Source organism: Puccinia triticina, chromosome 12A, assembly GCF_026914185.1.
Source record: "Puccinia triticina chromosome 12A, complete sequence".
NCBI lineage: Eukaryota > Fungi > Basidiomycota > Pucciniomycetes > Pucciniales > Pucciniaceae > Puccinia > Puccinia triticina.
The window spans coordinates 5,718,646-5,743,051 of record NC_070569.1 but is presented as its reverse complement, the minus strand read 5'-3'; the positions used below and the strand labels follow the sequence as shown (position 1 = coordinate 5,743,051).

The window sequence follows — 24,406 nt, the reverse complement described above, 5'->3', positions numbered from 1 at the left end:
TCTCATCTTGGACCAATACACAATGAATGTATTGGTCTAGTGTTGAGGACCTTCCATCCCCCGCAGACCCATGTGTTATGTATTTATGTATGTACATACACAGTTTGGGCCGGGAGAGCAGTGCAGGAAGTTTTTACCTCTTGATAAACTGAATATTGAAAAAAAGAAAGCTTTTTTCCTCGCACGGGAAAAACAGATTTTGTATGGTACAGGCCCTTAGCCACGTTGACATTAGACGGAGTGCCAAAGCAACCCAAACAGACCCAAATACCTTCAAGGTAAGTAGGAAAGCTGGCATTAAGGTTCCAATCCAGAGAAATTTGGAAACCCCGCAGGCCGGATCAGGGTTTGCAATTGAGCTTGAGAGATCCGGAATCCGGTCGGATAGTGAAAAGCGCTCCAAAAGCAATATTTATGCGGGCAAACCTCAAAAAACACCCAAAAATAGGGTCTTGTCTCGGGGAATACCCGTCAAACCCGCATGAATTGGGAACTCTACCAGGGAATCCCCGGCATACCCAATCAAATTGGCACTTTTTTTGGGAAATGCCCCTTGCTTTCAGATCCGTTAAAATCTGGCCAGATTCCGGATTAGACCAGGGTCAGGGTGCGGGATGGGTGATATCCGGCTCCGTGGCACCGGATCGGAACCTTAGCTGGGATAGCCATAGCTAGGATAGCAATGCTGACAGGATTTTTATCCTTGATCCAGCACACCAACCTCCAACACCCATCTAGACCTATCAGGTTCCAGCCTCAGCAAAAGGATCTTCAGCCCTTCAAAAGAAGGTAAGTCCTGCGCTGTAGTGCCTTATAATAGCACATAGATGCTAACTGTCAGAATGCATAATCTGCAGATACCAGCAGCGCTCAAAGCCTCGCAGCTCGGATAGGCAAGTGTTAAGCGCTCCACCTACCGAGTCCATGCAAGAGAAATTCTCTCCTAGAAGCTTCTTCCCTGGAAGTCATAGCACTGCCGCCGAGCGCAGTTGCCTCTTAAGAGCATTTCCACCGCGGGCCCTAAATCGGGGCCCTAGTTGGGATTTTCAGGAATTTACCACCTCAACCCAACCCACCGCGGGCGCTATTTGCGTCGAAAATTTACGGCCGTCCCTAAATATCGACCTCGAGTCCCTACATGTAGGGACTCTCCCCATCGCCACTGCGCGACTTCAGCTGCTTCGCAGTCATTTCATCGTTGTCATATACTGTTATTGCTCTACCAGAGTCAGCCACCAATCCGCTCTTAGGTAAAACATTGTTTTTCTTATTTCTCTTGTCTCTGTGTTTGACAGATAGACCAGTACCTTATGAGAAATAAATCTCTTAGTATTGTGAATTCTATTACTTTTTTTCAGCAGAAGCGGCGCTTTTTAGGCTACGCTACCGCTTTTTGCCTGGGAAAACCAAACACGCAGCGGGCTGGCCGCTGCGCTGCCGCTTTCTGGGGTGGGAGAGAAGCGGGAACCGCTTTGCTGCGCTGAAAAGGCCGCTTTTTTGCAGCGCAGAAAAGCTTTTCACCCTTGCTGCAGTGCAGAGATATAAATTTTTCTTCATTTTTGCCATTTTTTGTGAATTTAAATTTTCAACTCGCATTCTGGATAGCGGAATTAATTTTCCAAAATTGCCTGGACCATGTTTGGGTCCTGGTGACCCGGTGCGGACTCCGAAGTCCGGTCTTCTGGACGTCCGCAATGTTTGGGAGTCGGAAAATTAATGTTTGGGAGTCAATTTTGCAACATGTATACACATACCTATTCATATCTACATATTTGTGTCCATGAATGTAGTCAAACATAAGACTGATAAGGTATTGATGCTAGGTCAATTGTGGAGACAACCATGTAACAAGAAATGTATGACAAACATAAGACTGATAAGGTATTGATGCTAGGTCAATTGTGGAGACAACCATGTAACAAGAAATGTATGACTGATTGATTCATGTTCTATTAACGAGTGAGCTGAAAATCACGCATAAATAGACCATCTGACAATCTGACCTGCATCAATCAAGTACATACATAACAGACTTGAGAATAATACAAATAATGCAGCAGAGCAACCTTTTCCATCGGTTTTCTAATTTTGGATGTTGATATAGAGATTAAAGATGAGGAGAAAATAAATATAGAAGAGAATAAACCAGACAGAATGATCAACCCCAAAATGTTACATGCCCAAAAGTGCAAACAAGATATATAACAAGAGGTAGAATTGGAAAGTGCTTGGAGCGTGACGATAGAGCTCAAGTTGTAGTTGAGGAGGATTCCACATAGCAATGCTGGCGAAAACAGGCTTCGCACTGCGATGTCCGAGGTATGCCATCCCTTTGCAGCTGGCGGTCAATCAAAGTACATGCAACACAAGTAGACCATTCAGGAGTCGCGAACTCGCCGGAACGTTGAAGATTCTCTTCAATCCCTTGAGATAGTAGTGTGTTGTTCTTGATTTTCCCGATAGATTGAGTCGCAATCGCAAATCCATTATCAAACACGGCGTCAACCTCGTCTTGCTGTGAAAGAAAAAGATAATTCGTGTCAATAGATTAGTCTCGATACCAGTTAGACTCAGCGTTACATTGACTAACAGTGTAAGATGCTTGGACTGTCGTGAAATCTGTGGCAGCAACCATAAAGTAGTTGGGGAAGTAAATCACCAGAGGCGCGTCGGTCTCGTAGCATCCGAACACAGATGGACGTTGGTGTAAGCCTAATTCACTGAACGTCGAGCGGTAATCAGGAATCCTGGAAAAAAGTGCACATTGGTAAGTTGCGGCGGCACAGTTTGTATGGATGAAAGATAAAATTACTTGGGGAATTTATAGCCTTTGTAATCAGGTAGTAAGGTTTTTTGATAAGACATGTATAGAGACGTTCCATTGGAATCTGCATCGCAAAACTCAGTTCGAGATCCAACTGGCTGCAGAGAAAATTCGAGTGCAACTCACAGCCTCGGGCGTCGATTACATATCCTACTCCGTCTGTTTGCTGTGTCACAAAAGCTATAAAAATAAATAACAGTTCAATTTTTAAAGAAGCGAGCCGCAACTTACGGCGTCCACCGCAATTATAACATCCAGGTTTCTCTAAACAAAAATATATCAGCCGCGTGTCGTCAATGTAGTGTTTGATGAACAAGAGACGAGAGTTCAATTACCGCAGGTTGCATCAAGGGCCACAGCGGCATGTTTTCGCCTGATTGGGGGGGGGGACGAAAGTTGTTATCAATAAGATAAATGTGAGAGCTTGTCGAGTGGTTTGGCAATTACCTCCCAAGCCGCCATCTGCAAGATAAAGCAATGTATCTTTACCATCCGGAAATTCCTGTTTAGTGCCAGATCCTATACCTAGCCCATTGAATGGATTAAATACCTAATGGTGAAATAAAAGCCAATTTCCTTAGCGATGTGTGATAAAAGCAACTTATTGTTTATCTCACCAGTGCTTCGTCATACATGTGGCGAGTGAAATATTCATATAGCCCAGCGACAATCTTATTCCACAACGTCATTTTCTCGTTGGGTGCGAACGGTTCACTCAAGATATTAGAAGAAGAACCCATTATAAAGCTATGTAGGAATGTAAGTCAGATTATTGGTACGAATTAACTTGTAGGTGATGATCAAGAGCGCTCACGCAGCGTTGTCAAACCCCTTGACACACGGTGATTGTGGGATAGTTTTTCCGTCGAACATGCTAGTGCCAAGGTAATCGATCGGAATGAAACCGTTCATTGAAGGATGCCATGCACCGAATTCGTACGGGGTGAATTCATCTGAATGACAGTACAAGTAGCATCAGTACGTCTGCAAATGGGATTAGGAAGATGTTTCTCACAAATAGGGGTTTGTAGGTTTATATTACTGCGTCCTTTCTCTCCACGACTGCAATTGACAAATGAGCACAAATCTTTGAAAGAAGCTCAATTTGGTTCTTGCACTCACCTCGTAGCTACAATGATCGGGAAGGGGGCATCGTAATTTTGAAATGCGGGAACGTCCCTAATAGAATTGAACAAAACACTTTTCCCGTAATCGGGGGCGTTTCTGATTAAAGTGAAATGAGATGTAAGCTTCAGTTGCACAGCCATGTCTCATGGGACTCGATTTGAATGTACTCACAGAAAATGCTTCCCAACCATCAAAGACCACACACTTTAGGAAAACGCCAGTTATTAATTACTCTAATGCTCTGGTCTTGGAGACTTTGTTTGATTAAAACTACTTACTCCACAAGACTAGCCGGGAAACCAGCATTGGCCTTTTCTCTTGCAATCTTGACTGCTGGTGGGTATTTCTTGACCGTCTCCCAATCCAGCGGCTGATTGTCTTGCTGCAGTTTCCATGTAGAAACTAATTCTCGGACATCAGGGAAATTGCTGGTGGACTGAGTATAAGTGCGCAAGACATGTCAGAAATAGTGAGATGATGTGCCCCTGACGAAATTGGCGACATAACCAACGCACCCATGAGCCAGTGAACCAAGAGCCCCTAAGCAAAACAGCAAGTCTTTAGTAAGGCGATTTGTGTAATGAGCTTTCTAGACTTCTCTCACCCACTGAGTCCAGTAATGTAGTTGACCAGTTGGATAATTCCCCCGGTCTGAACAAGAACAAATTATTAGCCAAAAAAGAGTTGCCCAAGTTGACAGGGATCTTCGGATAACCTACGCCGGCCCTGACCGCATCGGGATTTCTATCATCTAAAGCGTGTACCATACTAGCCCCAATCAAAGCTGCCCTAGGTCCTCCGCCTGAGAGTGCCAAACCTAGTAATCCCTCCAAGACATGAGAAAAACTGCGCGTAAGAGGAGGAAAGGGCCAGAAATATTCCCATGTCACTAACCGACATTGGGCAATGTGAGTCCTCTCACAGCTCCTTGGGTTGAAGCTTTTTTCAAGAATGACTCGATGTCAAAGTCTGAGAGACCCGCGCGGGAAAGATAAGAGCGCCAATAAGGAACGGATTTGAGTGTCCGTTTTTTGATATATTCTGCTTCCTTGGAAGCTAGTGGACCAGCTAATGTTGGTTGTCTGACCGACAAGTCATTGGGGCAATCTACCCAAACCTTCAAATCCAACCAGATCACGTCCAAGAAAGGTCAGCTCGTCGAGAAGATCTGATATCCATAGACATGTAAGCAACTCACCGGTGCATAACCGCCGCTTGGAGAATTTGTTAATGCGGGTGAGCGAGCGAACAGACGAGGGTTGTCCGGGGTGGCAAGAATGATAAGAAGGAAAATGGATGCATAGATTGTGATAAAGAGTGTGATTACTACGATCAAGTTGAGGGCGAGTGACATCCGATAGCATGCCCGTTGACGCGCAATGGCCGCCGAGGGGGGTATATTGACAGCAATCTTCAAATTTGAATTCAGCGGCATGATCCCCATGGCCTGGACTAAGTTTGGAACCTGCTTCGGAAGGGTGAGGTGCGAGAAGATCTGATTGATCCGGGAAGGTCCTCTAGACTCCGCAGATGATAAGATTGCAACAATGAGGAGTAGTCCGGTCTGGCACTGGCGAGCGGGAGGAGGCGAATATCTTGAATGAAAAGAGAGATGAACGAGATTGGAGGCTGGCAGTGAGAGAGCTATCAAGACTGATCCTCAGTTATGTTGAAGGAAATCGGGCGATGTGTTGTTCCTGTTGAGCATCACCTCATAACAAGATCAACAGGATGGGTTTGAAGATTGAACGAGTCCAAGTTTAGTCGACCCACAAGACGTTTCAGGCTTTGGAGTAGGATAGCAACTGCGCCAATGTAGCGTCGAAGTCTCGCTCAAACACACTTCCATTTGAGTGGGCGAGTTTCACTGCCCAGGACTTACGAAGTCCGACGGAAAGGGGTACATGTTCAGCTGGAACGCCAGCGAGGACCGGATCTCTTGGGCCGTTTGGCTCTTGAGTCTTGACTGGACGAATCGATTCCAGTAGGCTTGCTAGAGCTTGCTAGCTGGGAAATGAATCACGCATCTGCGTATCGGTGAGGTCACTAATGTACACATAAATGCAAGTACGAGTGTGCAATGATGTCCCGACTACCTCTCCTAGCATCGCTGTCGCATCGCACACCCGCCGTTACATTAGAGCAGGTTACTGGAAGGGTCAAACGTCCAGGGGGATGGGTACTTCACTCCCGCACTTTCGCCGGGGAAACGAACTGTTGAGGTTAGCGCTGGTCCCGCATGGGCTTCTCTTCAACTCGTCTGTTTAATTGAACTCTTCATAGGCCGAGCTGGAGCAGCCAAATGAACCTCTGCCACACTCCAAGCTAAGAGCTTTATTAATCTTCGGATGTTATGAAGTCTATAGCTTTCTAAAAATAAAATTCATAAAATGCGGATCATGCTGCATCGCGTCTTCGATTGTCCTATCACTTTTTCGTTGCACAATTCTTCCTCAAACCCATTGTTTTTGTTACATATCCATGTCTGTCTAAAACAACCCACAGCTCATAGACATACAGAGCCGGGCAAGGCAAGGCGCCTGAGAAATGTAGATTTATAACAAGTCTTGAATATAAGGGGTTGCAATAGTCTGCATAGGTCTGTATGTTGCATACATAAGGGAATAAGACTGAAGATCTGTGTGAAGATGCATGCGCGTCATTAGGCACGACCGGATCCACGTCTATCAAGACATGTACATAGACACGACTTGATCATCCCGATGTGTATGGCGCAGTGGTGTTTCATCTTGTCCCGCAGCTTTGGGGACTCTTGTCAATGGTGGGCCAGTGGAGGACTTCCCGTTGCAATCTGGGAGCAATCTGAGAGCCTCCCAGAGTCTCAAAGCCTAAATTTCCCTGCAAAATTTGGCTCAGATCTGGGTCTGGAAGGGGTTCCCAGATTGACGGGAAGTCCTCCAGTTAAATATCTTGATGCTTATGAATCCTGGATGACATTGACCCCATTGGATACCAACATAGCATTTGACAAATGAGTACTATCACTGCTGTAATCACTGTTGGCATCTTGATAAATGAAAATACATGACATTTTTCACCCTTTCTTCTCATATTCTTTCCGGTCAAGTCCCTCTCCAAAAAAACATTGAAGCAGTTAAACAAAAAAAACATTGAAGCAGTTAAAAATTAAACCTATAATTTGTACTGTCTTTTAACCTTTTATTCTGTAATTGTGGTGTTCAAAATTGATTTTCAAACCACTTTCTACATAAAATCATAAGATCTACATGTCCAAACTTTTGATGGGGTGAAAGTTGAGGGATTTCTTCATTTCAAGCGCCTCTCAAAACTTTGATAAATCTTATGATTTTATGTAAAATGATATTCAAAAATCAATTTTGAACACCCTAAATGAAAGCATCCGCATAATCCTTTGTGTGAGCCCCCTGATGCCCTGTTGGTCATAAATTGAAGTCTCAAATTTCTTCTTTGGCCCTTAAACCAACAGTAGGAGCAACAGTTTCCCTGCTACGTTGCCTAAAGCTTTGATTTTGATTTCAACACATTGGTAGCAAGCACTGCAAAGGGGGTTGTATTGGTTGCAACCCTGTGCAGTAAGGTTGACCAGAGGCAACCAATATATGCGAACCCGTTGCGGGTACCCGGTATCCGTTGGCGGGTACCCGCTCGTGGGCAGCGGGTACCCGCTAGCGGGTGCGGGTGCGGATGCGGATGCCTGGGATTCCGGGAAAAAGCCTGCGGGTACCCGGGTAGTTCAATCCACACCCGCCCACCTCTTCGGCTGGAAGGCCTGATCCCTTCCGGTTGCCAAGGTTTTACAGCCTTGGCAGCCAGAAAGACCCACCTAGTCGCCGATGACAGACAACCTCAGCGACCAGGAGGGATTCCTTCCGGGTGCCGGGGCTGTATCTCGGCGACCAGAGGGAAAAAATCATCCCGGTTGGAAAGGTTAAAAAACCTTGGCGACCAGAATGTATCCTGGTCACAAAGGTTATAAAAAACTTGGCAACCAAGAGGAAATCATCCTGGGCGCAGAGGTTGAATAACCTCGCCGCGCGACCAGAAGGTAAGCTCCTGGTCGCCGAAGTAACCTCGGCAAGGACAAGACAACCTCCTGGTCGCCGAAGTTACCTCGGCGACAAGAAGACAACCTCCTGGTCGCCGAAGTAACCTCGGCGACGAGAAGACAACCTCCTGGTCGCCGATGTAACCTCGGCGACAGAAGATGAAGTGGCAGGTACCCGCGAATACCCGCGCGGGTACCGCCTGTACCCGCTCTGCGGGTGTCTCATTTTGCCCAAAAAAGGCTGCGGGTACCCGGACACGAACGGGTACCCGGGTTCAAAGCGACCAGCTCTACCAATATATAATACTGGTCTCCGCAAGTTAAAACCAATCCTATGTCAGTTTGGCCCACCAATACATTACAACAAAGGGATAATGTGTTGGTGGGCCCTGCCAATATAACATTAGGACGGTAGGGATTTTTTAACCCTGCTGATGTTATACATCAGCAAGCCTTCCCAGCCAAATTGGCTGGGACCGTGGGATAAACTTTATTTTGGTCTTGCTGATTTTGGCCCTACGTGAACCATCCTATTGGTCTGGGAGACCAATATTAGGGCCTGTACCACAGCGGGCCCAATTTTCAAACTCAATTTTGACCTGTTTTTTTTAGTGCATTTTCAAAAACGGGTGTTGGAAACACTTTTTCCAAACTCGCGTACCACAAGACACTCATTGCTTCAGGTCTCAAGCCTCACCTCCCCTCACCCTCCAACCACCCAAACACAGACCAATACCTCACCACTCAAACCATCCAAGCACTGTGCACCATCTCGTTGGCTGCCTCCAAACTATTTTTATTCGAATTGCTAAGAAGTTGTGGAAGCAATATGTGACCTATACAAGGCGGAAATCATAGGCTTATCAATTTGTGCTTCCTTCTCCGTTCATGATTACCTGTTCTTCCAAAAAGAAAAAAGTTGTGTCCTTGGATTGCAATTGTAAGATGATTGCAAAGCATCTTGTTAGTTAAAATTAGGATCAAGGTCAGCAGTGTGAGTTTTCAATACCATCGGGTTCAGGTATTTGGCTCATAAGGTAATTGGAAAGGCTCTTCTGAGTTTGAACAACAATTGAGCTGAGCAAGTCAGCTCATTGGAGCTCATCAATACCAATCAAATCTTGCTAGTTTTTTGTCAATTGTTCAAACTGATTGCCTCCCGCTGTCATCAGAATTGTCCAAAAAGTTGATTGGCGGAGGCAAAAAGTCATTGGAGACAAGTGATGGGGCTGGGAGTGGGGCCAGGGTGAAAAGGTTTGGATCAATCGGAGGATCGTGTTGGGTTGGCATGCCGCATGTGACAAGTCGGTGGTGATTGCAGGATAGTGTGGTAGCGTTTTGGAAAACAGGGTGGGGGGTGTTTCCAAAAACAGGCTTGAAACGCAAGAAATCATTTTCTTGATTTGATCTGAAATCAGCCCCCCTGGTACGCATTTTCAGTCAAAAACGTTTTTGACCTAGAAATACAGAAAACATCGGCTCCGCGCGCGCTATGGTACAGGCCCTTACATTGCTTTCCCCCAGTTGAACTTATTGCGGCGGGTTGTAACCAATACAACCCCCTTGGCAGTGAAGTCCCTCCTTTGGAGGGTCACACTTTGCACAAGCCCAGACTTTACTTACCACTGGGGCTAGAGATGCCCATTGTTGCCTTCTGGCAGGTATCCGTCACCCTATAGCAGCAACTGTGAAAAAAATACAATACATGTATCTGTATCTGCCTGTATTTGTATCTGTTTTGCACCCAATACTATTTATTTGTATTGTATTCAAAGACCAATACTATACAAATGTATTCAAACTTTGGTATCTTGTTGCAAATACAGCCCAATACAAGATACTGTATTTTTATGTTTTTTGATAGTTTTTCTGTATACAGTCCACAGTGGCAAAAAACAAGAAAATCAAGTTTTAATAATTTATTGATACAATACTATGGTATTGTATCTTCAGGCAGACACAATACATTTGTATTTACAATTTTGTATTTTTCAACAGATACAATACACAAGTATCTGAATATACTGTATTGTATAGTATCTGTTTCACCATTGATAGCAGGTAGTAAGGTACCTATCTGCCCTTGCAGGCAACCATGGTGGGTGCAGCTACATGGTTGAACTTTTACTAAAATTGAACACCCTGTTCCCACTGACTGCACTTGCAAGGGCAGAAAGGATCTGCTCAAGAGCGGTACCCGTCACTGTCAGCAGGTGTGTCAGCCTTAGAGATACAACAAGTATCCTAAAAGCCTGCAAAACTTGTAAACCACTTACAAATCCTGGAATATTATTGAATATTCAGAATCATCGTGCTAAATTAAGGGGGGTCACCCAATCAAAGTAACCCCTCATTCCTACTCCTTCATACATTTTGTTACATATGTACATATAGCCACAAAGCGCTCCAAAGAGCAGGAAAACTACATAAAAAATCATTACATAAATTAAAATACATAAAATTATATTAATAGTAAAATTCCTTTCCCCTGTGAAACATGAGCCACGGGCAACGGTGGGTAGTTACGTTGCCAATAACGGTAACGTAACGGTAACATAATGATTTTTCAGCCGTTATCGTTACCGTTATTCGTAACGGCAGTGCGTTACGGTACCGCTGGAACGTGACAGAAAAATATTGGTGTTTGTTACGTTACTGGCGCCTGCGGAGCGCCATATAACGCCCGATAACGGCCAATTTTGGACCGTTACGCGTTATCTGGTGGATAACGCGCAGTAACGACCTCAAAAAAAGAGCCCGTTACGTTACGCGCGAGGCATGCAAAGACCCCGTTACAAATAACGTAACGGGCAGCTGCGGTTAACGAGGGTAGTTACGTTACCCAAATTACGTGAATAACGTAACGTAACGTAACTACCCATTGCTGCCACGGGTGAGATGAACACTTAGTACAAATTGATATTACACTTCATATTAAGCTATTTCACGTGACAATTGGTTATACAAATGTCACGTGTGGGAGTAAGGGAAGTTGTGTAATATTGTACAAACAAAATATCCATAACCAAGGCAGATTACACGTCTACTCTTGGCATTTAACCATAGCCAAAACTAATGGGAACTTTCCAACACCCTCAATGACCTCTCCAGTATTTAAGGAGGTAATTGAGCCACTGGAATTGTCCCCCCAGACATTTCACCACCCATTAACCTGTAAGTTAACTCGTGAAAATTCTCCTTTGGCTTATTAAAGCCACCACTTCCTTTATTTCTTCCCTTTTGGCACAAAAACCCCTAGATCTTAACTCTAAAATTGCCAATATTCCTTATAAGAATTTATTACAGTTATATCTGTATAAATAGTTTCTGTAAGACCTCCGCCTCTGACGCGCAGCCAATCAGTTTAAGCGCTTACCAGCTATTTCTACATCAAAAACCTTATATGTCCCTGTTCTTAATAAGTAAACCTTATTAATTACAAATATCTTCCTCTTGCATAAGAGTGTTTAAACCCTTGTAGTGGCTAAATACCACGTAACAAGTTTGGCACATTATTGCCAGTGTTTTATTTCAGTACAGTTATAGTACTAGGGCAAAAAACCTTATTTTTGACGGGTTTTTACCCTAAGTTTCATAAACACAGCTGACAAGGTGCCAATGGCTAGAGCCAACACTGGGTCGATAAGATACCAGTAACGGTAACGTATTGATATCTTATTGATTTTTGGTGCGTTATTGTTACCGTTACCAGTAATGGCAGCGCGTTACCAATATTTGGTTTGAATTTTGGATTTTTTTTCAAGCCGTTACGATATTGCCGCTGATATGAAGTCAATATTGCCGCGGTATCAAGATTTTTTTTGGCTCTTTTAGCCTTTTTTTGGCTCTAACACTGCCGTTGCCACGTTATCTGCGTTACCATAACGGCAACGGTATGGTAACGCAGATAGTGTTTTGATACGCGCAGCGCCCAAAAAATCTCGTTACTGCTAACGGTAACGGTCCAAATAGGTAACTGGGATTGATTCGACACAAAATTTGGCCTAATATTGTATTGAATCGTATCAACCCAGTGTTGCTAGAGCCCTCCAAACCTACTAATCTAGGGACTTGTGCTATGTTAAACTTCTAATAGCCAACAATGGGCCAGCTATGTGAATATGCACACTGTGAAAAAAACTCAAGAAACTGCTGCCAGTTGACATGCAATATTACAAAGGCACAGTTGACATGCAATATTACAAAGGCACCTTTGTAATATTGCATGTCAACTGGCAGCATTTTCTTGAGTTTTGTTTCACAGTGATGGGCACTAGCATAGTGTAGTGATAGCTTTTTTAAGCCATTCTTATGTGGTGCTATTGTTAGAGCATCAGCATTGGTGGCTAAGTTAGTATGGACTAACTAGCTCGGATTATGCTTGGAATAAGCTAATCCAATCAGCCGACTGCATGGGTGGGGATTAGCGGGTCCAAGGCTGTCGGAGGTTATGTGTTTAGGTGCCTGTATGTTATGTGTTTGGCACCTAAACACATAGAGCTCATGCTGAGCATGTTGAATATTCATTGTTCGTTTAGTCCAAGGACTAGTGAGGTCTACATGTAGACCCCACTAGCTCCAAACGGAGCTCCGGGTCAAGTTGATCCCAAGTTGATCCAAGCCGATGGGGATGCGGGGGTGTACTAAGTGCCCTAATCCGGGATAACTTAGTGCTGAATGTGGATGCTCTTAGCAGCTAGATTAGCCCACTTAAACTACTCAGAAAGGCACTGAAAAAGTGCTAGGTGGTGTAACCTAACCAATAGGTTACACTCCGTGACACTTGCTAGACATCCGAGACCAATATTTGAGCCCGGAAAACAAGCTGAAGAGCTTGTTTTCCTTATGCATTACTATTCTAGTGTTTCTTGTCTGTTCACTAGTGTAGTGTTAGCGGTTATTTTTCAAAAGCTGTTACTGCTACAATTTACTATGGGTAGACTAGCGTTAGTGGAGAAAAAAGCTACACTAACTGTTGTTGTAGCTTTTTTCTATGCTGAGGAAAAAACTGGGCAGCAGCAGCCCATTTTTGTCCTGGCGCAACTACAAGGATGAAAGTGGGCAGGAACACCAGCCTGTTTTTGTTCCTATAGTCACACAAATACAGGCAAAAACTGGCCAGTTTTTTCTTCCAGTTTTCTCCGGCCCTAGCATAGCGGGGAAATTATTTTGCTATGCTACCAGGAGGGCAATAATCTGTTAGGCTAACTCTCAGCGTAGCGGATTCTTTTCTGCACTTGCCGCTAACACTAAAAAAGGTTTCAGTGCAGAAAACAAGCTAGGCTAAAGCTTGTTTCTAGCAATGTAAAATTCTGCTTATAAAGCTAGCCGTAAAATCCCACTAATGCTGTGTATTACTGGCCAAAAAAAAGGTGCCGCTACACATTAGGTGGCCCATTGTTGCAATAGCCAACGGTGGGTGGTTACGGTACCAGTAACGGATACCATAACGGATACCATAACGGAAACGTAATGATTTTTGATCGTTATTGGTACCGTTACCAGTAACGGTAGCTCTGGTACGGTATCATTGCAGGTTTTTAGAGGGAAAAGCGGCTCGTTACGTTATTTACGCAGGAAAAAAAGTGATTTCGAAGCTGTTACGGTACTAATTATAGTGGTTTGCTTGGAGTCTCCACCACCCTGAGATTGCTGAAGATTGCGCTCGCTAACTGTAGGCGGTAGTTTTGCCCCCGCCTGCTTTGCTTCATCTCGCTTTGGGCAACCACGGCTCTTCTTTTCCGATTGAGCAGATCCATCTCGGTGGCTCTTCAGATTTCCAAGTGATGATGTATGGCCCCGAGTGTTCTGGCCACACCACTTGCATTTGTAATTTAAGGTTGTATTTGGCGGGTCCCCCTGCTTCCACGCTGGATCGTGAAAATAATCAACAACCTTGTCGTACACAGTCTCCTTGGGCTTCTTGTTTTCTCTTGGCTGGATTTCAATTGATCCATCTGAATTCTGGTCGTAATCAAACTCATCTGCACTTGTCTGCAGTACCAGTACCAAAAAAAAGGGATTGATCATTTGATTAATTACCCTATTCCTTTAAACTTTTTACATGCAACTTTTCAAATACCTGGGCTTGTGTAACGGCAAAACTTCCTTTAGACTTCACTTGTTTTTGAGTGACTTTCTCTGTGGCGGGCTGAGGCGAGGGCTGTCCGCGTGATCTCTTCTGCTTGCGCTTTGGCTTTTTCGACACCGCAGTTGACTGAGCTGAATCGGACAAAGGTGCGCCTGGTCTTTTTGATGCAGTATTTGATGCTGCAAGGACGGATGAGGCCCGTCTTGATCGGCGTGGCTGCACAGTGGACTGGTCGGAGGTGTTACCGGTTGGTGCCGCATTGTTGTCCTGGTTTCCAGAGAGCGGTTCGGCTGGTTGGCTTGGTGAATTCATTCTTTATGGTTTGGATTGTTTATGATTTAAAAATCAAGACAGATGATACACTGTTGGCTGTTGGCTATAGTATTGCAGAATAGAGCGAGAAAAATATCAAGCTCCGGTGTTTCAACTTCAGTCCAATCAGCACCGCTTTTTCCAATTTAACCCAATCAATTTTCTCAGGCAGTGCAACTGCAAGTAGTATACGCAGGGGCAGTCCCTGGCCATCTAAAATGGAACTGCACGGTCTTCAGAGCACCGCTTGTTATGTGTTACAGCGCGGTACCAGCCGTTATCTCAAAAAAGGCAACGTTAGGTTATTCAAAGCTCTCTTCGCTTGCCGTTACTGGGTACAGTAACGGGGGGCTGTGGTAACGAAAAACATTGCGTTACAAAAAACGCTTGAGTAACGTAGCGTAACGTAACTACCCACTGTTGCAATAGCCATGCTCAAACACAGATCTTAGTCTTACTTGCAAAAAAACTATCATACCAGGAAAATAAGTCGTCACCAGACGTCAGGTGACATCAAGCAACAATGGCTAACACTTTTTTCCAGCTCTGGCACTATCACAACTATGATACAATGACCGCTTTGTTTCCTACAGGGGGTTGTCCAAGAGTCTAACTGTGCAACTGGTGGGCAGCTCAGCTGATTTCAACTGTAGTCTAGTGACAGTTTATTTTTCCTGGTGCAACCACCTGGCCGAGTACTGCACATAAGTCTCTCAAATCTTAATTCAAGGGGGGGGGGGGTGATAAAAAATTGGAGTACTCAAAATTCAAGGCATAGATATTATTGAACCATACCTTATACTCAAGCCTCCAGGTAGAAATAAAAAAGTGCTAATGTGAGCCTCAATTTTACAAATAAAAGAAAATATAAATGATTGCGGATGGGTGGGCAGTGGCACCAGAACTTTGATTTCAGATTTTCATGTCAAAGAACCCATTGGACATGAGCTGTAGCAGGGACTGGATGACTTCCCATCAAGTCTAGCCTCCCAGATCTCAATTTACACACCCAAACTCTTAATTTTCAGTAAAAAGGAAGATATTTCCATCAGCCTGTTGTTCATTGCTTTCATGTGCGCTGTTTGTTGTTTTTGTAGGTGTCTTAATTGAGGAGTTGGGGGGGCATCCAGAGCTCTCTAAATGCTGACGGGAAGTCATCCACTTTCCTATGTATCTAGCTTTTCATGTAAATTTTACAGTCTGCACACTGATGGTTTGAGAGGCTGGAGATCCAGGCAGCTTCCTTGTCCCACAATCTACCTCTTACTACTTAGGCCCCGTTTGGAGCCGATATAATTGCGCGATATAATCTGGAAACTTGTGACATCTGATCAAGTTTTGGCGGACCTGATCAGATGTCACATAGGATGTCATGCAAAAAAACTCATATATCGCCTGGATTATATCGGCTCCAAACGGGGCCTTAGCATCCAGAACCCCAGATGATCATACATAGACTCTTTCTTGCTCTCCATAGCCCAGACCATAGCAATATTACACCCCAAAATAATTTTTCAATTCATGCAGGAGGTATGCAAGAGATCCTTATAGATACCCCGTCTGAATTTGCAGGATGAGTGGACCATTACACTCTTGACATTGTGGAAACACTCAGCTGAAGAATTACTGAGGGGATTTTCCTGGGGATACACACGTCAGTACGAATACATGAATGAGATTCACTGACTCGGATTGAACATATAGGTTTGTAGAAAAGTGCTGCTTGATCTTGACTACACAGTAAAACACAAAAGCGTTCTACATACATACTTCGTATGTACACCACGGGACATGTCCGATGTTCATCGGATGTGGACTTGGACATGTTTTCTGCCGTCCAGAACTCGCGGGGCAGGAAGCGTCCAGCGGACACTAGTCTGCTGGACGGATCCTTAACATTTCAGAGCGTCACATCCGCTGGATGGTATCGAGGCATCCAGCGGATGTAACAAACCCATTGAGCGGATATGACAAACCCATCCGCTGGATGTTATCAAGCCATCCAGCGGATGTTACAATACCATCCGCTGGATGGTATCGAGCCATCCAGCGGATGTGAGAGAACCATCCACTGGATGGTATCCTATGGCATCGAACCATCCAGCGGATGCGGCAAAACCATCCAGCGGATATGAGTTTGGACTTTACGGCCCTGAGTGTCAATGTCCACCGGATATTCTCACTTGCCTGGCTGCAGCCAAGCTGCTGCGGCCCATTTTTTTCACACCAGTTTTGCTGCGGCCCATTTTTTTTTCGCACCTGCGGACCCAATTTTTTTTTTTCGCACCTGCAGCCTTTTTTTTTTGGCTGGCTCACGTACATAATAACGTTTTCAGTACTTTATTATTTTCATCGGTGAGATTGTAGCAAACAACACATATAAAAAGTGAAAATGTTGAGGGAGAAGCCTGCAATCCTAGCAGGATGATATCGGAGATGGTCATTGAGATGTTATCCAAAGTTGTTCCAGGTCCCACCTCCAGGAGACTGGTCGGAGACGATGAAAAAGTGAGAAATTTGGTGGGAGGGGCTAGTCGGGCCTCAGATCCTACCAGAGCAAGATTTTAGATGTTCGTCGAGCTGTTCTTGTTCTACCGGCACGAGTTCAATAGGCCTCAGATCCCACCGGAACGAGATCGGTGATGCTCATCAGGTTGTTCTTGAGCCTCGTTAGAGGTCCTACCGGCACGAGATTGCAGAAGAATGTTGAGTTGTTCCTGAACCTCGTCATCGGTGGGCATTTTGATGGTGTTTTCCTTTGCAATTTGTGCAAACGTTTTCCCCTGCCCAAAGAGGGCATGATCCTTGGCCAGGACTGCCTTGCCCCAGCTTTAATGAATAAAAAATGTCAGGCTACTTTTTTGATGAACATAAATACGGAATATGCAGTGAAAGAGAAATGGAGACACTTACACCGCACAGTAATCGGCGTTACAAGTCGCGAGTTCTTTGAGCTTTTGATCAACTAGGTCCCATTGCGAGATTTTCTTGAGTGGAGGATTTACTAGGTGATCGACGGTTTGTAATCGAAGGTGGGCAACTCGGGCAATGAAAAGGACTGAGATATTTCTAAGCTGCTCGTTTGAAACAGATGCTTCGACAGGGTGCAGGTGCCTGTAAACTGTCTCGGCAAGCTCATGGATATTCGGAACTTCACCTTCCTCAACGAATCCAGAGTTGTCGGGTCGAACAATGTTTGAAAGGAGCTTCTCACGGACACCGTACCGGACGTGGCGCTGGATCTTGCGTACTTGGGAGATAAAATCTTTTGTGGCTGCGTTGTCACCATCAATGACCCCTGGCGGGAATTCCTTTCTGCGGAACTCAAGGGGGAGTCCGTGCACTTCAAACATTGTTTGATATTCCGCGGGGAATATCTGGTAGGGGTGACGGAATATCCGGTAAATACTCGGAGTATCCGGTCGGATTATTCTATCTTGGTCCCCTCTCAAAGGCAACCGCAAGAGACCATCTCGTGATCCTGACAAACATTGAACAGGTCAAAAGGAACATCAACAGCAGTAGCAGCAGCCGAACTCATCGATGCCCTCGTCAACAAGATCATGGCCAAGCTATCCAACCAGGCCAACCCCATCTCAGCCCACTCGAGACAGACGTACTCATCCGCCAGTCATGCAGCGCACTATTCGAGATGTGCTGCCAGCGACTGCCCTGCGTCATCCAAAAACTACTCCAGAAACTAGCCTCACCCTCCCACGTGAGCTGCACTAACTATACCTGGCTGACTCACTCACTGACTCCCTTCCGTCAACAGCCCTTCACCTCCGACGAACAGACCGGACTCGTCAACCATCTGCGCACACAGCTCTTCGTCATCAAGATCCTCCGCTACTGCATGTCATACCACTGGGCCTGGCACCGCGAGCAGGTCGCCCTCGCCAGCCACGACCCACCCCCCACGCCCCACCACCCCAGCCAGGCCCCCAAACCATCGCTCACAGACTGGGTTGACCCCCCCCCCCCCCCAGCTCAACGACAACCTTGCCAAGCAGCTCGTCGCCACCATTAGTTTCTTCCTCAAGGAGCACCAGCGCTTCGAAGACGCCAGCGCCGCCCTCGGACCCATCGGCAGCACCTGCCAGTCATCCGCCAACTACGAAGCACACCGGAAAGCCACCCTCGGAAACCCACAGCAACAACAACAACAGCAGCAGCAACAACAAAACTCAATATTCGGTGGTGGCGGCGGCGGCGGAAGAGAGCCCGACGAGAAGCCGATCTTGCCCTCGCTCATGGGCGACATCCTCACCCAGGTCTCCAAGATCCGCTTCTTCGTCTCCGCATCCAACTGGACCATCGTCCTCGGCAAGATCAAGAACTGGATCGCCTACTGGTCCGGCCCCGAAGAGTTCCCGGACCGCTCAGAGACCCGGCTGCTCGAGTTCTGCTCGCTCAACCGCCACCGGCTCAGCTCGATCGTCCGCGAGCTCTCCGCCCAGTTTGTCCACCTCAAGCGCGCCGCCCAGTCCGACATCGCCCTGGCCCTCAGACGCTCGATCTGGAACTGGATCGAGACCTATCCGAACGAGTATGCCAGCCTGGTCCGCTCCAACGGCCGGCTCGAGGGCGCCCCAGACGTGCTCTTCGACGTCGCCCACGGCCTGTCCGAGAACGGCAAGAAGCGCGCATACACCTGGCCGACGATGCCCATGCTGCTCGCCGTCTGCCCCGACATTGTCCTCAGATCACCGTCGGCGACCGCAACCGCTCCCAAGTCACCGCCCGCAAGGCCGCGTTCATCGAGAGTCTGCGCAAACATCTCAAGGCGGTCAAGATGACCGACGTGGCCACGGCATGCTGTGTGGACCTCTGCAAGGCGGCCACCTTCTCGCCCAAGATGACCGCCGAGGGCCCCGGCCTGCGGCTGCTGGCCTTGGACCTCGTTGGCGACCTCAACTCGCGCCTGCTCGACCCCTCCAAGCCGTTCACCAACTCCGAGGGCGTCGTCGAGATCCCGCTCATGTCCGAGGCCCTCGCCGCGCTCTGCAAGCTCGACCGCCACTTCGTCGACACCACGCTGCTCGAGAAGTGTCTGTCCCGGACGAGCTTCGTGCCCTTCCAGATCGCCTTCATCCAGGCCTGCCACAAACTGGCCAGCGACCCCGAGATCCCGCCCCGCTCCTCCTCCTCCTCCCGCTCCTCGTCCCCCTCCTCCTCCTCCCCACACCCCCACCCAGAGGATCGGTCGTCGGAGGACGAGGACGACATGGCGAACTGGAACGTCAAGCTCAAAGAGCTCTACCCCGCCATCGCCTCCTCCCTGAGACACGTGTTCATGAGCGCGGTGCTCGAGACCAACCAGTTCCACATCCTCATGCGCTCCAACTCCAAGCTCATCACCGGAGGCGACGAGAGTGGTCAGAAGACGGAGCTGGTCCGGGCGCTGCTCAACCTGTGGACCCAGGACACGACGCTGGCCTTCTTCGTGCCCCCCTCGGCCCGCCACCCCCACCCCCACCACCACCACCAACAACAGCAACACACGGGCCGCTCTGCGCACGAGCTCAACTCGCGGCTCGCCTCGGGCCACGACATCGACCCGGAAGACCTGGAGATGTTTGTGTATCTGACGACGCTGCTGCTGAACAACCGCAACCCGCGCCCGGTGCGCCAAGCGGCGATGACCGTCCTGCGGGCCTACCACCAGCCCTCCTCCTTGCCCAGACCGGGGGCCGGCGAGCAGCCGGGCCGCGGGCTCCCGGGGGTCGAGCTGCTCCCGCTCGGGCTCAGACAGGCCCGCGCAATCGTCGGGATCGCCGTGCTCAAGGCGCTCCTCGAGACCTGGGTCTTCCGCGAGGAAGAGCGCGAGGTGCTGCAGCTGCTCAAGGCGTATCTGGACCGGTTCAAGGAGGCGGTGGAGTGGAGCGAGCGGGGCCACAGCGTACGTTTGATGTCCCCTCTGCCCTTGCCGAAAGGAAGCTGCTGATCCGCGGGGCCGAGACAGCCGGGGTTCCCGTTCGCCAGCGAGTCCCACGCCCACGACTGGCTCGTCTTCGGCCACCTCCTCCGCCTCGCCGTCCCGCTCGGCCTCTGCACCGTCGACCAATACAACCTGGCCCACCTCCTGCGCTGCTCCAAGGAGCTCATCAGCGTCTTCGAGAAGCACCCCCCCCGTCCTGCGTCTCTGCGGCCTCGACGCGAGTCTGTCGGCCGCCCAGCTTTCGGCGACCTTGCAGGGCCTGCCGGACAACGGCAAGGGGCTCGGCGGTCAGCCCTCCTCCCCCTCCTCCCGAAAACCAACGCTGTGCTGACGTGTGTGTACGGTTCTTTGTGTGTGCAGGTCGCGTGGCCCAGGCTAAGCGGGCCAAGCTCGTCATGCGCACCATCGCCTCCAACTCGCCCATCATCGATCCCCTCTGGGACGAGGCCCTCCGCCGCTGGAAGCTCCTCTCCTCCCTCGTCGGCCATCGCCCCTTCGAGGACTCCTCCGGCGACCCCGGCATGTACGACTGTGCCCCGGCCCTCGGCGCCATTGCTGGCAAAGGCGTCCTGGTCCGTCTCTTCTCTCTCTCACACTCTGCTTGATACTCTCTCTTGTGGGCTCATTTGCTGGGATACGAGATGCAGGAAAACACGAACGCCTGGATCAGCATCTCCGGCCTCCTCACCTCCATCGCCTCCCTCCACGACCCCTCGCATCCCAAACCCCGCCCGCCCCGCTCGACCACTTCATCCCCCCGGACCTGCTCCACGACCGGTTCTATGCGCTGCCCGACCGGGCCCGGAACGTGGACCGGTACATCCAGGTGCGTCGTCTCCCTCCCCCTCCGCCCTACCCCCGAGACTGATGAGTGTGACGGATGTGTGGGGAGATCACAGGAGATGGTGGACCTGCTCGTCGCCGACGACCTGCGGATGCGCGAGGGCGTCAAAGACGCCCTGGGCACCGAGCTCCACACCGCCCTGTTCCCCATCCTGCTCAAACACCTCAAGTCCATCGTCGCCCACTTCTTCGAGCACGAGCGCGCCAAGCCGCAGAGCCCGTTCAGCCACTTCATCGAGCAGGCCATCTCGATGCTGCGCCTCTTCTTCGAGCGCATTGTCGAGCCCCTCGCCGAACCCGTCGCCGAGCGCGTCGCCGCCCTGCTCATCGACTTCACCAGATACACCAACAGGCTCGGCTGCCTCGGCTCCGACTTCGGCCCCATTGCTACCCGCATCAAGTACAAGATGGCCCAGCTCGCTGAGGTCATCGTCGCCTGTAATAAGGAGAGGGCGGCGCCGCTGGTGACGAGCACTGTGCTCAAGAACCAGATGATTGACTACTTCCTTGCCTGGGCCACCAGCGTCAACATGGTATAACCCGCCCCTCTGCCCATCACCCGTACTTGCTCTGACGCTTGTTTTTGGATCTCAGGTGTTGTGTATCTCGGCCGAGGAAGCTAGTCGACAGCGCGCGAATAGGGACCTCAGCATCGCGTGTCTCAAGGCCCTGGCCGCGTTCTACGACCGGCTCAAGCTCGTGCCCAGACACGCGCTCCTCCGCGGCAACCACACTGCTAACAACGAGGTCGTCCATGTTCGCCTGTTCAGTCGCCATTACGATTATCTCTCGTTCTTGCTCACTGAGGTCACTAAGTTAGAAGTACGTGTATTCTATCCTTACTTGGGCGAGAGCGGGTGTATTGATGCGGAAAGCTTCTGCGGGATCTGTTGTGTAGGTTGTTGCGGTCCGGAGTTGCAAAGGGAAGATGGCGGCGGGCGGCGGAACGAAGGTGCGTGACTTCCCACTCAAGAGGGCGGCTGGGGGCAGAGAACTGATGATGTATGAGGGGAGCAGGGCGGGGGCGGGGGGACGCTGGAGCACGCGGCGGCCTTGCAACGGGAGCTGGCCTCGATCACGCGGGAGATCGTCGAGCTGGCCGGCTTCCGCGGGCAGACCATCAACTGTCTTGTCAAGCTCATGGCTGCGAACATCGACCCCGCCTTCCGCTACTTCGTCAACATGTTCCACCACCCTGACAATCGCATCAAACAGGCAAATATCCACATCCTGTGGGAGGTCGTGAAGGAGGGCCTGCCCGAGCTCGTCAAGCCTGTGCGGGCGACTGGCTTGGACAAAATCGTCGATGTAGGGCTTTTTCTTGGCGCCGCAAGACTCGCTGTTGATGCTGTTTTTTCTTGGGTGGCTAGATAATCACTCGGCCCGACCTCACGCTCGCCTGCGGGTCCGCCGACTTTGAGGAAATGACGGAGGTGATCCTCAATATCTTTGACTATCACAAAGGCGTCATCAAGTTCCTGAAGGCCTCGATCGAGCGGGAAGTCGCGGCGACAGGCGAGTCGTCCTGCATCCCCCACTCTCGTTACGTACACATATGGCTGACGAAACAATGATGCTGGGTGTTTAGACCACGAGTCAACGGTGTTCCGGGGGAACTTGTTCACCACGCGGCTGCTCACCATCTTTGCCCGGGCCCAGGGCTACAACTATCTGCGGGCCACGCTCTCGAACCTGCTGGTCGGCCTTGTTAACAAGCCCTCGGAGTTCTTGGTCAACTTCGACCCGCATCGGGCGAGTGCGGAGGAGGACGAGGCGGCGCGCAACCTGGAGCAGGTCACGGAGGCGTTCCTCAACGTGATTGCAGTGTCCTGGAAGAAGCTCCCGGGCGCGATCTGCGAGATCTGCCACCACTTCGCAACCACCGTCCAGGAGAAATACCCCGAAAGCGTGTTCACCTCCATCGGCGGCTTCATCTTCCTCCGCTTCATCAACCCCGCCATCGTCTCCCCCGAGGTCATTGACCTCGATCTCCCGAACAACACCCGCGAGATTCGCAGGAGCCTTGTCATGATCACCAAGGTCCTCCAGGCCCTCTCCAACAATATCCGCTTCTCCGCGCGCAAACCCGCTATGAAGCCCCTTAACCCCTTCATGGCGAAAAAAGTCTACCCCATGACCCGCTTCTTGAAGGACATCTCCGTACGCTTTCCTCCTCTTCTCCTTTTCCACCTCCTGACACGGGAATGAAAATAACGGGATACACTTTTGGGGGGTAGTTGATAGACGAGCCGGGGATGTTAGCGGAGGAGGGGTGTGATCTGCAAGAGGAGCTAGCAGCGGTCCCATTAGACGCCTCGGACCGCCACGTCCTGCACCGCTTCCTCTACGAGCACCAGGAGAAGCTCGGCGCGGAGCTGAAGAGTGTCCAGCCGATGGAGTTCAAGCATTGGCACGACGGCACCAAGCGCCTGAGCCCGACGCTGGGCCACGAGCTGTGGGCCGAGGTCCTCCCTTCATCTCCCTGCCCACCGCCTCGGCCTCCGAGGTCGCCGTCAAGTCCTGGCTCCAGAAACTCAGCAACTGTCTCGTCTGTCCCCGTGAGGAGTACGAACATGCCCGCAACCGCGTCAAAAACATCTTGCGCAGACTCATCGAACTCACCCTGTGTCAACAAGAAGTGCGTCTCTGGCGCTGGCTTCTTTCGCCCCCAACTGACTTTTTCGTGTGTGGGTTTAGCTCCAAGGCCTGTTGCATGGCCGCATATGGCCCTCCGTGGCCCGCCAGGAATCCCTCCTGCCGCTGATCATGGAGGAGCTCGCGATGTCCGCAATCACCCATGGGTCCAACTCGGCCCGGTTCACCGAGGTCTGTGAGATTGCGGTGTCTGGAAACTGCATCAACTTGCAAGGCAAGCTGCTGCGGAGGGTGCGTAATCGTGCTTCTTCAAATAGGTTGAGGGGCTGATTGTTGATGGTGTGGTGCTGGCGATCGGCCGGACGACCGCGCAGCCAGTGGCGATGATATCGGACAGTCCGGAATGGCCGGAGATAACGGCGCTCGTCCCCATGGAGATGAGCATCTCGTTTTCGGCGCACATCCAGGCCCAGCTGTATCTCCCGGACATCCTGCACATCGTGACGATGCTAGTGGGGACAGGGCTGGCGAGCCAACAGTCGGTGATCTACGCGATTGTCATCAGCACACTCACCGGTCTCTGCTCGCTCCAGGGGCCCAACCAAGAGGCCTCGGCGCTCTACG

At 49.4% G+C, this 24,406-nt stretch overlaps 2 protein-coding genes across 2 annotated transcripts; one reads left to right on the top strand and one right to left on the bottom strand.

Moving 5' to 3' along the window:
* Nucleotides 1–2,248: 2,248 nt before the first annotated feature.
* Nucleotides 2,249–5,396, bottom strand: PtA15_12A564 (uncharacterized protein; the record flags this gene model as incomplete). Its single annotated transcript, XM_053162186.1, has 18 exons — nucleotides 2,249–2,515; nucleotides 2,591–2,747; nucleotides 2,813–2,888; nucleotides 2,951–2,990; nucleotides 3,056–3,088; nucleotides 3,160–3,197; nucleotides 3,272–3,374; nucleotides 3,442–3,571; nucleotides 3,639–3,777; nucleotides 3,840–3,886; nucleotides 3,947–4,048; nucleotides 4,124–4,156; nucleotides 4,231–4,388; nucleotides 4,468–4,492; nucleotides 4,557–4,603; nucleotides 4,672–4,769; nucleotides 4,847–5,069; nucleotides 5,151–5,396. 18 exons carry the CDS (start codon nucleotides 5,394–5,396, stop codon nucleotides 2,249–2,251), a joined length of 1,962 nt encoding a protein of 653 aa, XP_053026129.1.
* A 10,528-nt stretch (nucleotides 5,397–15,924) lies between these two features.
* Nucleotides 15,925–23,951, top strand: PtA15_12A563 (uncharacterized protein; the record flags this gene model as incomplete). Its single annotated transcript, XM_053162185.1, has 17 exons — nucleotides 15,925–15,933; nucleotides 17,903–18,121; nucleotides 18,179–18,292; nucleotides 18,393–18,505; nucleotides 18,623–19,085; nucleotides 19,109–19,849; nucleotides 19,928–20,305; nucleotides 20,369–20,409; nucleotides 20,504–20,631; nucleotides 20,705–20,736; nucleotides 21,782–22,009; nucleotides 22,086–22,139; nucleotides 22,205–22,495; nucleotides 22,558–22,702; nucleotides 22,776–23,347; nucleotides 23,425–23,825; nucleotides 23,885–23,951. The coding sequence occupies 17 exons, from the start codon at nucleotides 15,925–15,927 to the stop codon at nucleotides 23,949–23,951; spliced, it is 3,996 nt and encodes a 1,331-aa protein (XP_053026128.1).
* Between the last annotated feature and the right edge of the window lie 455 nt (nucleotides 23,952–24,406).